This window comes from Canis lupus, chromosome 8, assembly GCF_011100685.1.
Source record: "Canis lupus familiaris isolate Mischka breed German Shepherd chromosome 8, alternate assembly UU_Cfam_GSD_1.0, whole genome shotgun sequence".
Classification (NCBI taxonomy): domain Eukaryota; kingdom Metazoa; phylum Chordata; class Mammalia; order Carnivora; family Canidae; genus Canis; species Canis lupus.
In genome coordinates this window covers 44961150-44977526 of record NC_049229.1, presented here as the reverse complement: position 1 = coordinate 44977526, position 16377 = coordinate 44961150, and the positions used below count along the sequence as shown (strand labels likewise).

Here is a 16377-nt window from a genome sequence, read left to right as displayed (position 1 = left end):
AGAGGGACCTTGAAGGGCAGAGGAAATTCTTCTTCCCCCAAAACAGATACGGTTTTAGACTATATTGCAACTGATCTTTACAAAACTATCACGTGTCGACTTCTAGTGAAAGATCAAAGAAAAATATACACAATTGCCTAAAAAGGCTGTTAAAATACTTTTCTTTTCTAGTTATGTGTCTGTGTGAGGCCAGATTTTCTTCATATACTTCAACTAAAACAACATATTGCAACAACAGATTGGCTGCAGAAGCAGATACGAGAATCCAGCTGTCTTTTACTGAGCCAGACATTAAAGAGATTTATAGAACTACAAAAACAGTGACACTCTTCTCACTGAATTTTTTTTTTTGGTGGGATGGAAAATATAGTAATTTTCATTACAAAAATATTACTTATATTAACACATAATAGATTTATTGTTGCTATTTTTAAACGAAATAATAAACATCTGAATTTTTCTGAGTGTTGATTTCTAATACAGTAGCTATCTGTAGATAAAACCTGTACCAACAAAACTCATTGGAGACTTTAATAACTGTAAAAAGAATAAAGGGGTCCTGAGACCAAAACTGCTGCCACAGAGATTATTTTGGATTAAATTTAAGTTAGCTGAGAAAAACAGAATCTAAATAACACTGAAATTCATTTTAAAAGAGCAATGCCATATGTGGTTTTACATTAAAGACCAGAGCAAAAGTTTCATATCCCCAAGCTAGTCCATTGTTAAACAGGTGAGACTACTACTTTAACCAATTATATACACTAATGTGTGAAAGTATAGACAGAAAAGAAGCAGTCATGGAGATGGCCTGTACAATTACAAACTAATATAAGCTCTTACTGAATCATTAGGTTAATACATGTTAAAAGCCTTAAAATGTTTAGGCTTCATGACTCAGTAATTCCCCTTGTGGATAATCTTTCTTAAATTTAAAAAAAAGAAAAAAAGAAATTTGGAGAGATTACATATAAGGATAGTTAGCAGGCATCAGATGAAACAGCTAGCCAAAGGAACTAAATCTATTTGGAGAAAATACTTTATGCACAAAGATGGTCATTAAAAAGTCATCCTTGTGAAAAAACAGAAATAATCTATAGAAACTTTAGCTCTGCAAATAGCTATTTCTAAGAAAGCTATAACTAATAACAACTGCTATAATGAAATAACATCATATGGCATAAAGATTCAGAGTAGTAGCAATACGGAACCAACTCAAATAACATTAAAAAAGAAAAATGAGTATATTATTTAAAAAAATTGGTCTTAAGAAATCTTAGAAAAACTGGCAGAGAAAAATATAGTTATTCTAACTCTTCTAATTTTATATGACTTAAAAACTTTAAGAGTATTTATACAATAGTTTTAGCAAAATATTTCAACACAAAAACTATTAGCCATGAATTACTATAATAATGCTGTTGACAGTTTTTCTTAGTAAAGAGTAGATAAAATTGGCTTTCAAATGTTTTATTGTACTCACTTATAATCTCTCTCCCAGAATTTCACAGGTCGAACATATGAAGTGATGAATATTGCACTTCCCAGAAAGGGATTTAGTGGAGTAGAAAAAAAGGCAGATACAGCAGCCTGAACAAACAACATAGCTGAATCTATGAAAAAACTGGTTAAGGATTTTAACACTCATCTGAGTGAGTGCACGTGTGCACGCACACACACACACACATAAATACATCTCACAAACACACTGCGATTACGGCAATGAGAACAATGAGGTTCAACGGTGGAGTGAAGAAGGGGATGCCATTGGACAATACAAGGGGATACAAGCAGAAACACAGAGCCAGGAAAAGTACAGCTTGGCATAATGCTTTGAGGGGATTCAAATAAATATTTGCTAATATGTATTTGGTAAAAGTCCATATACTAATTCTTGAATAAATACGTTTGGGTTTAATTTTCCAAAAGATCAAACTAAAATTTACGTATGCAAAAAGTCTGCATTTCAACATCTATGTGGTCACTAACCTTTACTTTTATTTAGAAAGTACTTTTAAAGAAATGATGAGAATATAAAATTTTAAACATAGTTCAATTACAATGATTATGAATGTTTATTTTTATTCATTTAAAAATATTTCTAAGAATTTCATATTTATTAAAACTTCCTAGACTTTAATACTGATATATGTAAACATAAAATTTTAAATGAAAAAAAATTTTAAATGAGATTACTTAATTATAAAACCTTAATACTGTCTTCATGTTTAGATGATCTGTAGGTCACCAATGCTGATACAAATTCAAATTAAACAATCAAAATTGGTACAGGTGTGGACTCAAAGGACTGAGAATATCTGATAATCTATCAATTAATAACCTATATTCTATGCCTGTGAAAGGTTATGCCTACAAACCACATTCACAGTAAGGATATGATTGCCCTTTCTTACACAATTTTTATTAGAAGGATACGGGGCACTGCAAAGGGCTGAGCAAAAGCATGAAAAGCAGAACCCCATGTAATTTGCCATGGGGCAATGTAAGTGTATACAAACTGCAATTTATAAAGGAGTTCCCAAAGCTGTAGGAGGAAAAGAAAAACAATCAGTAAAAAAACCTATCATGAGATACTTGAATTAGAAAATGAAAGACCTCTAAAATGTATTTTTTTTCATAATAGGAAAATGGCATTAAAATTATTTTTCTTTGCATAAAATGAACATATCAACTGCCAAAACACTGAACATATATTTAAATTAAGACAGCTAGTTGATTTATGGACTTGTGTTTCATCTGTTTAAAAAATTCAATGCCCTCTTTTGGTTATATTACTACTACTACAAGCAAAACACAGAAAGGTAGGAAATCTAGACGTTTATAAAGCTTAAGTAATTCATACATATTTTTATTCCAAGACACATTTTCATCAAATTTTAGTGCTTTGAAAACGGAGTATGTTTTAACTTCAATGTCAAAAGAAATCTGAAAGCAGCTAGGCAGGAAATAAGTTGTAATATAGTTGTCCATGCTTGTCTGCCTAAGGATTTAGTAGAACATATCAGGGATCTGTTCATACTCTTCAATTATTATTGTCAGTACAAACACAACACACAATTTTATATAAATTAGGGCTTGTTTTGTTGTTGAATATATCTTCAACACTGAAACAGAATTATTGTGTTTGTCCAAAAATGCCTCTGCATGTCAGGCAATACAAGGCCCAACTCAACAAAACAGACGCTGGATCTTGGGGCAAGAGGTTCATACTAATTCGGTGCTGTGATTCAGGCACTAAACACCTCATATTTAAATTGTTCAACTAATTGCAAATGAACCTGTTTAACTTCCAATTTAAAAAAGAAATTACAACGTCAACCAATTAAAAAATGCAGATGAACTTCTGCATTCTTTGCCATGATTCAAAATTATGCTGGTAATCCTTGATTATCAATGTGATCAGGATGACAGGAAGTAAAAGCAGCATGTATATTATCAAGATGTCATTATAACTGCCTAAAAGTAGTAACTCAGAGAACTTCAGATTCTAAATGTGAGTCAGATTGAACTCAAACTTTGACTCTAATGTTAAAGAAAAAATTATATGCAATTACAGACAAGTGGTTAGTAGGTAAAATCACTTTTTATACATTCGTAGTAGTTTTTTCCTGTAAGATTTTTAAATTGCTGGTGCATCTTAACAATGATACCTTAAAAAATATATCTAGAGATCCCTTGAAAATTACTTATTATCACTGTTAAGTTCTGTCAACTAACCTTACATAATACAAAGTCCTTAAGGGCAGAACGCTATTTGTTCACTAATGTAGCCTAAGCATCTAGAACAGTTCTAGAACATTGTATGCTTTCAAGAACAATTTGTTTAGCAAATGAAAGTATTAAGAATATCCGAACTAATGCAAATTAAGTCTATTTCAGAGATTGTTTCTACTTTATTGAAACTTTCACTTTTTTTCCCAACCAGTAAAATAAGATGCCATAAAATTTCCAAGCTAAATATTTAAATTTGTGAGAAACCACATGCTTCTTTATACAAACAATTCTTTCATTAACTTTCTGGCTTCCTCCTTTGGTTAACCATGCTCACTAGAAGAGGAAATAAATGATAAAAATGCATACAAATTAGTGATTGAACAAATACAATACTGCAGTATTTTAGAAGCTACTTAGTACAACGTTTAACACAATATTTTGAAATTGACTATCACTAAAACCTTGTTCAAATTAATGGTTTTCCATGTACTGTTCCCATCCTAGGTTAGACTTCTAACACATCTAAATTACTGTCATAGTCTCTTAAACTGTTCTCCATACCTTTAGGTTCTCTCTTCCCCAATTCATCCCAAATGTGGCTGACCAGGCTAACTTGCCTAAAATTGGGCTTTCATTGTGTTTTGTAGCTGTCATATGCTTCAGCTCTCTGTTACCTATCAAATGGGATAATATATGTCAAAGTCCTTTGTATGTGGTCAGCGTTAACATGAAATCTAAGCTCTATTTAATTTATAAATAATCTGACTCACAATCTGTTTCATTTAGAATGGTGGTAGGGTTCAGCAAAAAAGGTGGTTAGAAAGGGAAGCAGAAGACCCAGGTTTTGTCATCTCATTTGTAAAAGGACTAAAAGTACCTTAGAGGAGTGGATAATAAATTTTAGAAGCATTCTGTAATTTTCAGAGTATTCTGCAAATGTCACCATCAAACTAATTTCTGATTCCTCCCACATGGCCTCCCTGGCCTCAGTACTATCTTCACTTAGCTATCAGGTTATTTCCTCCCTCCATCTATCCAGCAGCCCACAGCCCAGTTCCATTATTACCATGTCTATTTCCAGAATTATTCAAAACCACACCCACTTTTGGAAGATTCTAGATATATAAAAATACATAGCTAATGGTGTTTCTCTAATTTTCTATATAGCTTAATCTTATCTTTCTACCTATAGCAAGAAATATATCTTTCATGGATCATAGTGACTTAGCATTATTTAGGGATTCTAATATGCTCCTAAATAACTGATTGACTGAAAAAAATTACTTAAAAGATAATGAAGCAAATGATATGCAGGCAGAACCCTCCCTAAACAGAGTATTACCTAGGGCGACACTTTTTACAGATAGGGATATTCCTTTCAGTGAGTGATAATTACCTTGTTGAAGAGTATGGACATGAAGAAGAGATCCAACAACATGGTCTCTGAAAACGCTTCATAGTCAATTTTGAAGAAGAGCACAGTAAAGATGACTGTGACATACTGATATGTAGGGCTGCTAAAAGAGGATCGTAGCAACTTCAGACCAGCAATGGTGATCATTAAAGCACCTAATCTATAATATAAAGAAAGCACAACTCATTAATCAATGACTGAAAACTTTAGAAAATATACTAACTTTAGAAAAATCACTATTTCATTTACTATGCTTACAAAATATATATATATCAAATATAAACGTCTAAAAACGATTTATATAGCTAGGCAAATCATATTCTAAAATAAACTATTATAGTATTCCTTTTAACAATATGTAATTGATTCTTATTCTTTTATATAAATAAGAATGTTTTAAAAAAGTAAGTATTGTAATTCTAACATATGGTTCTCCAGTTTCTGAATATTTTTATTTCTTTAATATTAATAGCATTTAGCACATAAAAAAACAGGTATTAAGGCTTACCCAATAATATCTACCTTGTCTACTCAGTGGATAAGCCTATAGAATAATTGCAGAGGCAAATGACCACCTATATTGCTTGACTTACACAGTACACAAAAACATATTTCTCAAACTTACCATCTAATGTTAAAAATTAACTTTATTAATAAATGACTTCTCATAAAATATTAGTTGACAATAAGATGTCCAGAGTAATGATACATAAGAGCAGAAACAGATGTTCAGGAAGGGAAGTTAAAGACACAATTTCACCTGAATTTTTTTTATCTCACAGTGTATTACACCAAAGATACCCTAAATTATTTATTTCTACTTGATCAATGTCTTAAGACATTGCTTATGACAGCCCCTAGCAGTTAAATATAGATGAGAGGAGTATTGTACTTACTCTGTATCCAGTTTTTTTGGACTAGCAATTGTCTCTGCACTGCTACTAAGTTCATTGAGAACAATCAATGGATAAATGATATTCTTCTCCACAAAAAGAAGCCACACATGAAGTTTCTCAAACCACATCATAGTGGCTGCATCTAACAAGGCAATACAAGAAGATCACATCATCTAATGTATAAAATACAGGCGTGCCTCATTTTATTTTGCTGTACTTTATTACACGTTCCAGATACTACCTTTTTTTTTTTTTTAAACAAATTGAAGATTTATGGCAACCCTGTGTTAAGTCTATCAGCACCATTTTACAACAGCATTTGCTCACTTCATGTTTCTCTGTTACATTTTGGTAATTCTTACAATACTTAAAACTTTTTCACTATAATTCTATTTGTTACAGTTATCTATGATCAGTGATTTTTTTTTCTAAGATCTTATTTATTTATTCATGAGAGACACAGAGAGAGAGAGGCAGAGACATAGGCAGAGAGAGAAGCAGGCTCCATGCAGGGAGCCCGATGCGGGACTCAATCCCAGGTCTCCAGGATCACATCCTGGGCTGAAGGCAGGCACCCAACTGCTGAGCCACCAGGTGTCCCTGATCAGTGATCTTCAATGCTTCTGTTGTATCTTCTTTGGGATAATATGAACTCTATCCACATAAGACGGCAAACTTAACCAGAAATGCATGTGTTCTGACTGCTCTGCTGACTGGCTGTTCTACCATTCTCCTCCCTCCTCTCAGCCTTCCCTATTCCTTGGGATTGAAATTAGGCCAATTAATGACTCTACAATGGCCTCTAAGTGTTCAAGTGAAAGAAAGAATTGAGTATTTCTCATTTTAAATCAAAAGCTGGAAATAATTAAGCTTAATGAGGAAGGCATGTTAAAAGCCAAGCTAGGCCAAAAAGCTAGGGCTCTTGTGCTAAATACTAGTCAAGTTGTGACTGTACAGGAAGTTTTTGAAGGAAATGAAAAGTGCAACTCCAGTGAACACACAAATGATAAAAAAGTGAAACAGTCTTACTGTGGATATGGAGAAAGGTTAGTGGTCTGGAGAGAAGACCAAACCAGCCACAATATTCCCTTAAGCCAAAGCCTAATCCAGGGTACATCCCTAATTCTCTTCAATTCTATGAAGTCTGAGACAGGTGAGGAAGCTGCAGAAAAAAAAGTCTGAAGCTAGCAGAGGCTAGCTAGTTCAATGAAGTTTAAAGAAAGAAGCCATCTCCCCATAACATCAAAGTGTAAGATGAAACAGCAAGTGATGATGGAGAAGCTGCAAGTTATCCACAAGATCCAGCTAAGATCATTAAAGAAACTGGCTACAGATTTTCAGTGTAGACTAAACAGCTTTCTATTGGAAGGAGATGCCATCTGGGACTTTCACAGCTAGAGAGGAGAAGTCAATGCTTGGCTTCAAAGCCTCGAAAGCCACGCTATCTTGCTAGGGGCTAACATAGCTGGTGACTTTCAGTGGAAACCAGGGCTCATGGACCATCCCAAAAATCCTCAGGCCCTTCAGAATGCTAAATCTACTTTGCCCGTGGTACTATAAATGAAACAACAAAGTCTGGATGATAGCACATCTATTTATGACATGGTTTACAGGATTATTTTAAGCCCACTGTTAAGGCCTATTGATCAGAAAAAGAGATTCCTTTCAAAAGGATGCTCTAAGCTTTTACTAAAAGGCCAAGGAAATTTGCTTTGAGAATGAATAGTCAAATTTGGTATAGAAGGCTTTTAAAAGCGTCAGAGTTGGGGATCACTGGGTGGCTCAGCAGTTTAGCGCCTGCCTTCGGCCCACGGTGTGATCCTGGAGTCCTGGAATCGAGTCCCGCATCAGGCTCCCTGCATGGAGCCTGCTTCTCCCTCTGCCTGTGTCTCTGTCTCTATCTCTTATGAATAAATAAATAAAAAATCTTTTTTTTTTTTTTTTTTTTTTTTTTTTTTTTTTTAATAAATAAAAAATCTTAAAAAAAAAAAGCATCAGAGTTCTCAAAACGAGTTAATTTATCTCCAAATAACTGAGGAATCCTCTATCATAATGCACTAACTGAAGAAAAAGTTTGAGGTCAAACTATTGGCTTGTTTAATCACAGATATATAATAAATGATTACATAGTTATGAACTTTTATTATTTCTCTAAAATGAGGAATTATGGTATATCACAAGTCATAGGGCCAATGAACAAAGACCAACTACTTACAACATGAAAGTCAAGTCAGAGTTTAAAGTAGACTGGCCCTCTTCCTCTTTTGGGGGGCATTTTATACTTTATCCCAAATCTGAACAAGAAAGAACATTACAAGTGTTTTAAACTTCTTTTCATCTGATCAACTCTTTTATACCCTTCTCTAGTGGGACATAGTGTTATCGATAGAAACAGGAACAAAGTTCTCTCTATTCCCCCATGCTTTGAGCTAAAAATATTTCAAAGAAATCTTAAGGAGGACTGGATTGCCTGTATATAGAAAAGAAAACTTAAGGAAAGGATAAGGACTGGAGAGAGAAGCTGTAGACATGCACAGGATTGGTCATTGAGAGGTCTATTAAGAACAATATAGAAAGAAGTCTTATTCTGTGGAAGTCAGTCTTGTGGCACTGACATTTATACTTCAACTGAAATTAAAGCATCCTGCAAAAGGCTTGACTCATTACAGCTTCAAATCTAAGTATAACAGGGATGCCTGAGTGGCTCAGCAATTGAGCATCTGCCTTTGGCTCAGGGTGTGATCCCAGGTCCAGGGATCGAGTCCCGCATCCAGCTCCCTGCGAGGAGCTTGCTTCTCCCTCTGAGTCTCTGCCTCTCTCTGTGTCTCTCATGAATGAATAACTAAAATCTTTAAAAAAACAAAACAAAACAAATCTAACAAATACAAGCCAAAGTGTTACTTGATGATACTTATTTGTCATCTACTAAAGTAAAACAAAAACAAAAACAAAAAAAACCAACGACAAAAAGTCCATAATATTAAAAAGAGCAATGTTAACAAAATACTTACTCCGAACTTCGTACTGACTGTACTCTACTGTCTTCAGCAGAGGGTGAGAGAAGCAGTGCCATGGTAGCTGTTTTCTGACTTGAGGCAGTACATAATGGGTTACAAAACCCACAAAGCCGACCAATGCATACAACACATACTTGAGAGCAGGCTAAAAGGAGAATAAAATTGAGAAAATTAAAAGTGTTTTTTGAGATCCATAGAACTTCTAATTTGTCAATTCAATTTTCTACTTATTAACAGAAAATGGCAAAGTCAATTTTCGAATCTAAAAACCAAACATCTGTCAACAAAGATGACAGTTAACACTGTTTTCTTATGTGGTTAAACGTTAAAAACAGTTAACACTGTTTTCTTTTTTTTTCATTTTCTCACATTCCTTTCCCTTTCCCTTTTCCTTTCCTTTCCTTCTTTCTCTCTCTCTCTCTTTTCTTTCTCTCCCTTCCCCTTCCCTTTCCTTTCCTTTCCTATTGGTGTTCAATTTGCCAACATATAGCATAACATCCAGTGCTCATCCCATCAACTGCCCCTCTCAGTGCCCGTCACCCAGTCACCCCCCCCCCCCGCCCACCTCCCTTTCTACCACCCCTTGTTCGTTTCCCAGAGTTAGGAGTCTCTCATGTTCTGTCTCCCTTTCTGATATTTCCCACTCGTTTTTTCTCCTTTCCCCTTTATTCCCTTTCAGTATTAACACCGTTTTCTTATGTGGTTTTTCTGAAACTTGTACTAAGGTTGCCCCGTAGATCAACACGTACAAAAGAAGTGGTGGTATGCCACACCAGATATCAATTATAAAAGACTGCAGCTTCTGTCGTAGGCTTTCTCACTCTAAGACCACTGGCTCTAGACCACAACTGCCATTTTGTGTGGATACTCAAGCAGCCTATGGTGAGGGTCATATAGAGAAGAACTCAGATCTCAGGCGAATGGTCAGGAAAGAACTAAGGCCTGCTGACAGCCTCGATTGATGCCAGCCCCATATGACTGCAGCATTGTAACACAGCCTGAACTGGGATCATCCAGCTAAGCTACAATCAGAGTCATGACCCAGAGAAACCATAAGAAAATAAATACTTTTAAAACCGAATGAAAAGTCATATATTTCAGCACTATGGATGAATATTACAACCAAATAAAAAATGAGTCTAAACTGTTATCTTCCCCCAATCAAAAGATCAAAATGATTTCTTACCTGCAATACTGTGAACACTGTGCTTACATGAATAGCAAAATACAGCACACCAATTACAATGCATACTACTAGGTCAGACTGTAAACGCTCACTCTGGAACAAAACAGAATCATCCAACAATTACACAAAATTCAAAAATATGTATTTCTTTTATTCCCACAGTCAAAAAAAATAATTTTATTGATCCTATTCTTCTAGATAATTCTTATACATAATAATCAGCTATAAGTTTTTCTTCCTGAATTTCCTGATATTTTGGTTTGACAATGGAAATATCAAGGAAACGAAACTAGTTCTACACACTGTATAACATAACAAAGTCTTTTATTTATTTACTTTTAAATATTTTATTTTTTAAGTAATCTCTACACGCAAAATGGAGCTCAAAGTCATGACCCTGAGATCAAGAGATGCGTGTTCTACCAATTGAGTCAACCATGGGCTCCTCTAACAAAGCCTTTTATTTTTATTTATTTATTTATTTATTTATTTATTTTTATTTATGTTTGGTTTATTTTTTTTTTAATTTATTTTTTATTGGTGTTCAATACAAAGCCTTTTAGAATGAAGATTTCTTTCTCTCAATTGATCTGTATGTTTCATTTTTACACAAAAGGAAATGATGTACTTAAATCACTATATCAGTTATAGGGGGATACTGTTTTGGATAACAAAGTTATGCTTTCCCATTGGTTTTTTAAAATGTTGAAACTACATGTCTTATTTTACTTACTGGATTTTGGTTCTTTTAGTGGTTATAGTAAACCGGAAACTTCTCAATATCTTAACTAGTCATCAACTGACCCACAGGTATATGCTAACCTTAAACTAAATTTAGAAATATGTTACTACGTGTAACATGAAATATGCTTTGCTAACATGGAAATTGAAGTCAGAAAAAATCCTGAGGCAGCTTTATACTTCTCAAGTTTGAAGAACATGTGAACAGCTCAAGTTCATTAAGGCAAATGTCATGACTAATTCAAGACCTATATAAATTCAGTTTTTCACAAGTGGAAATAATCTAAAATAACTAAGAAATATGCTTTGCTTCATAAAACAGATATGCATCTATAAAATTCATTTTTCAAATAATTACTAAAATATAGACATTGAATTTACTAAATTAGAAAATTTTTAAATTATGACATTTTCTTAAGTATAAATAAAATTAGTAGAGATAATTGCTATCTCCTTCTATCTAAAAAATAAACACACATACACTTTTCAGACTGCTGTAGAGGAATAAAACACACTAAGATTAGCAGGTGATTTACAAGGACAGTTTTTATCAACAAGAACAGTAACAAGAAAATCTAATTTATGTTAATATATGGATCTTTCAAATCCTAATTTAAACTGAATAGGATTAAGAATTCTATAAACAATGAAATTACTTCATTTCACCTAATCTTAAAATGAGTATTTAGCATACTCTTTTATACAGTAACAACTTTTGAGAATGAGCATTTCTTAACAGGTTAAAATCTGACATAAAAGCAGTCAACAATATATTATTTGCACACACATTTTCCCCAATTACAAAAGGCTTTCATTATATAACATGACAAACTGTCTAAAATTTACATCTTTAGATGATTGTAAAAAGCTAAAACTTACAACAGAATTTCTAAGTTTTTCAGGCAGTGGATCTTTTACTTCAGACAGAGGATCTTCTGGATTTTTCTCTTCTGTTTTTGGAAAAATCTTGGATTGTACCAAAGAGCTTTAAATTAAAAAAAAAAAAAAAAAGAAAGAAAGAAAGAAAAGAAAGGAAGAAAGAAGGAAGGAAAAATAATAAAAAATCAATTCATAACGTGAAAACCAGTACTTCAAATGACAAATGAAGTTTATGACAAGTGTTCCGGGGTGCCTGGGTGGTGCAATAGAGTAAGCATATCCAACTCTTGGTTTGGACTCAGGTCCTGACCTCAGGGTGGTGGTACTGAGCTCCATGCTGGGTTCCTACATTCAGCTCTGTCTGCTTGAGATTCTCTCTTTCTCTCCCTCTGCCCCTCCCACTCATGCACACAGGCACACTCACTCTCTAAATAAGTAAATCTTACAAAAAAAAAAAATCAAGCATTCCAAGCATATTTAATCATTAGTAACTGATAATTTCTAAAAAGTTTACAATACTATAAATAAGCATATAAGAATATTTTTATTAAAACATAATTTTTAGAAGAGAAAAAGCTAACGAACAATCCTAGCTAAATTGATTAGAATGATCCAAAGTTAATATATTTGAAACCCAATACAGTTAAGTCAACAGCACTTTGACAAGGTGGTGGGAAAACAGATCTTAAGTTAAATCTGGAAGAAATCCAAACTTATTTAAATTTCTTTAATTCAGTAACAATTGATTGCACTTACAAAAGTACAGATGGATCACTGCTTTGTCGGCTGAGATGATAGGATATTGCCACTAATAAACCACAAAAAATGGAGAAAAGTACTGGAATATGCTGGCCATCCCAAGAATCCTGTTGGAAAAAAATGTTCTGTTTCAGAGAACAATATGCTTTTACTTTATCATCTATTATATTATCCTTTCATGTCAGTATTTTGGAGGAAGATAACTAAATTTAACAAAAAAATTTTAGCCATATTATCAATTGTATTCTTTTCTAGATAAATTTAGATTTATTACTTTCTGATGAACTAGAACTTTACTAGATCATCTTCAGGTTTCTTTTGGTACTAAAGCTCTATTTATACACTAGGAATGAAACATTTGCGTCGGATAGATGTCGCTCTTGATTTCTTTCATATTTCATGTGGTATTAAGCTTACGGTAAACTACATTCTCCCTTTAGAAAAATGAAATAACTTGGTGCACACGTCTGATTATGTATAATAGAGGAGGGAAAAAGCAACACATAGTACAACACATTAGATAAAACAGAATGCTGACATCGCTGTGCTTTTATCCTGATACCTTTGCTCATAATATGCTGCCATTTTATCTTCCAGAAAACTGAGTAGGCATTCAGTGCTCTTGAATAATGAACTCCATATTCCCCAAAATAAATAATGCAAAGGCTAGCTTCTAAAGTCAACCAAACATGTGGATGTAGATACGCATTTCATGTCTGCTCACTGCAAGATTTCTGGAGTCTACTAGCAAGATATCTGGTAAAGAGTAGATAATACTGACAAAAGGAATAGTTAAAAATTCTTAAGTATGGCCAGTGAGGTAAACAGCATACTATTCCTTCTTTCTCTGGGACTCAAGAAGCGGGAATGGTAGGAGTGGGAATCCAAATGGTTGTTTATTATAGTACTTGGGTTTTTTTCCCCATTTAATAATAAAGTCTTGAAAATTGTTACACATCACACAACATACAGATCTTTCTGTAATGGCTACATCAAAACATCATTATCATCATATTGAACACTATATATTAAGCCCCATTCTTAGATCTTTGCTATTTCCTAAACAATTTTTTTTAAGATTTTATTTATTCATGAGAGACACACACACACACACAGAGAGAGAGAGAGAGAGAGAGAGGCAGAGACACAAGCAGGGGGAGGAGGCTCCATGCAGGGAGCCTGATGTGGGACTCAATCCCAGGACTCTAGAATCATGCCCTAGGCTAAAGGCAGGCCCTCAACCGCTGAGCCTTCCTGGGTTCCCCTTCCTAAACAATTCTTATGACCATCCTTAGAGATATATACCACTGCTCCCCAATTTACAGATGAGAAACTGAGGCACAAAGGGTTCAAGTAATTTGTTAAGTGATAAAGTCAAGAACTGAACCTTCTGATGATTGGATTTACTGAGAAGGAAGTTAAGCAATATAGGAGTTTGAGAATGAAAGGGAGATAAATACATAAGGAAATAAAAGAGAAACTGTGTGTAGGAATAGCATTTGCACAGTGATAATCAGGGAAACATATCAGGTATATGAGACAGGCAAGGAAGACCATGTGTGGTCGAGATGTGCAGTGAGAGGTGAAAGTAAGTTAGCCTACAGCTTCCATAAAGCAGAGTCCATGGATAATGCATAAAACTTGACAATATACACAAAGCGTAAAGTTAGTTACTTAGACATAGGGGGGCAAATACCAAAACAATCAACATAAAGAATTGAAAGTGGCAACTCTAAGGAAGGGATAGAGAGGGGATGGTTATTCCTGGCAATACGTATTGTAGAATTATCTGATTCTTTGAAAGATATACATGTACAATTTTAGTAAACATTAAAACTAATAAAAAAGATTTCCAGTACATCTACTTTAGAAAACTGGCAATTCCATTTCAGGGATTTACCCAAGAAAAATGAAAACATGTGTATGTTCATTGCAGCTTTATTCATAATATTCTTAAACTCTAAACAACTCAGATGTTCACTTCTAAGGCAACAGAGAAGTTGACATATACATATAATGGGAGTAGGGATGATTTAAAACTAAATGGGGTATTTTCCTGCAGGAAAAAGGAACACAATAATTTGGATGAATCTCAAAACATTATATTGAACAAAATATATCAGCTACAAAAGAGGTGTGATTCCATTTGTATGAATTTCAAGAACACCAAGTCTACAGTAAAAGTAGTTGGGGCGGGGGGGGGGAATTAAAAGGAATATGAGGGAAATTTCTCATGGTGATGGAACTACATCTTGGTAAGGGTGTGTATTATAAAGGTATATGTATTTGTTAAAATTTATCAAACTGTCTAAGATACATGGATTTCTTATATAAAGAAATATATAAATTCTTCCTCAACTAAAGCAAAACAAGTGTTTGGAGAAAACTAAAAATTCCTGCTTTCATCTGACAAATTCTTGACACTACTTTTTTATTGCTCTCAGACAAAAGAAAAGCATACTTAAATTGATCTCAAAATCACTTATTTATATCAAGAATTTAGAATACTCATACATTCAATATAATTCATGAATATTTAAATAGATAGTAACTACAACCTTTATTGAATCACTAACTAGAAAAACAAATAGCAAAACAAACCAAACCACGTGATTTTTCAATGAACTCTGGTTAGAAGTGGGAGAAATTGCAGTAACTATGAAAAAACAAAACAGAAGTTGACCGACTTTGACAGATTAAAAGATGGGTTTGTTCTACCCACTGTAGTGGGTTTGAACATCCAAATTCTAGCAATCTCTTAAAAAATATGAAAGGGATCCCTGAGTGGCGCAGCGGTTTGGCGCCTGCCTTTGGCCCAGGGCGCGATCCTGGAGACCCGGGATCGAATCCCACGTCGGGCTCCCAGTGCATGGAGCCTGCTTCTCCCTCTGCCTATGTCTCTGCCTCTCTCTCTCTTTCTGTGTGACTATCATAAATAAATAAAAATTAAAAAAAAAAAAATGAAAGCATCAGGCAGCCCAGGTGGCTCAACGGTTTAGCGCCACCTTCAGCCCAGGGTGTGATCCTGGGGACCCAGGATCGAGTCCCACATCGGGCTCCCTGCATGGGGCCTGCTTCTCCCCCTGCCTGTGTCTCTGCCTTTCTGTGTGTCTCTTGTGAATAAATAAAATCTTTAAAAAAAATATGAAAGCATCTAGAAAGTATACACACATTATTAGGATGCACTAAAGTTGTTTTAGAAAAAAATTTTTAGCTTTTAATGAGCTAAAAAAGTTCAAGGAAAAATGTAAGAATAAACAAAAGGAAAACAAATCAATCAAATATAACAAATATAAACAGAAATAACAAATATAAAAGTCTGTATAGATAAAAAGAAAATCCATTCCTAAAGGTATGTAATAATGCCTCCCAATGTATCCAACTGCCCAGAAGTAACTATGGTTATAAATTTCTTGTATATTCTTCTATGATTATTCTATGTATATACAAGCCATTGGGTATGTTTAAAAAAAAAAGCACAAAGGAAACATCCATTTGGGGGGGATATTACCTTCCTTTTTATTAAAACACACACATACACACACAAATGTGATATATATAGCACACCCATACAGGAATATTATTCAACCTTAAAAAGGAAGGAAATCTTGTCATTTGCAACAACATGGATGAAACTGGATGGCATTAAGCTAACTGAAATAAGCCAGACAGAGAAGAGAAATACTTCATGGTATTATGTATACGTGAAATTTTTTTTTTCAAAGAAAAAGTCAAATTCATAGAAACAGA

At 34.0% G+C, this 16377-nt stretch overlaps 1 protein-coding gene across 14 annotated transcripts in view; it reads right to left on the bottom strand.

Moving 5' to 3' along the window:
- Positions 1-16377, bottom strand: part of PCNX1 (pecanex 1) — a 163730-nt gene that overhangs the window by 37106 nt on the left and 110247 nt on the right. For all 14 annotated transcript variants that reach the window (XM_038545108.1, XM_038545114.1, XM_038545110.1 and 11 more), the window contains 8 exons: positions 12625-12734; positions 11869-11974; positions 10249-10341; positions 9057-9207; positions 6046-6187; positions 5132-5309; positions 2437-2545; positions 1484-1613 (listed from right to left, as the gene is read on the bottom strand). In XM_038545108.1, coding sequence (XP_038401036.1) covers positions 1484-1613; positions 2437-2545; positions 5132-5309; positions 6046-6187; positions 9057-9207; positions 10249-10341; positions 11869-11974; positions 12625-12734 — 1019 coding nt within the window. The remainder of the gene's footprint in view (positions 1-1483; positions 1614-2436; positions 2546-5131; positions 5310-6045; positions 6188-9056; positions 9208-10248; positions 10342-11868; positions 11975-12624; positions 12735-16377) is intronic.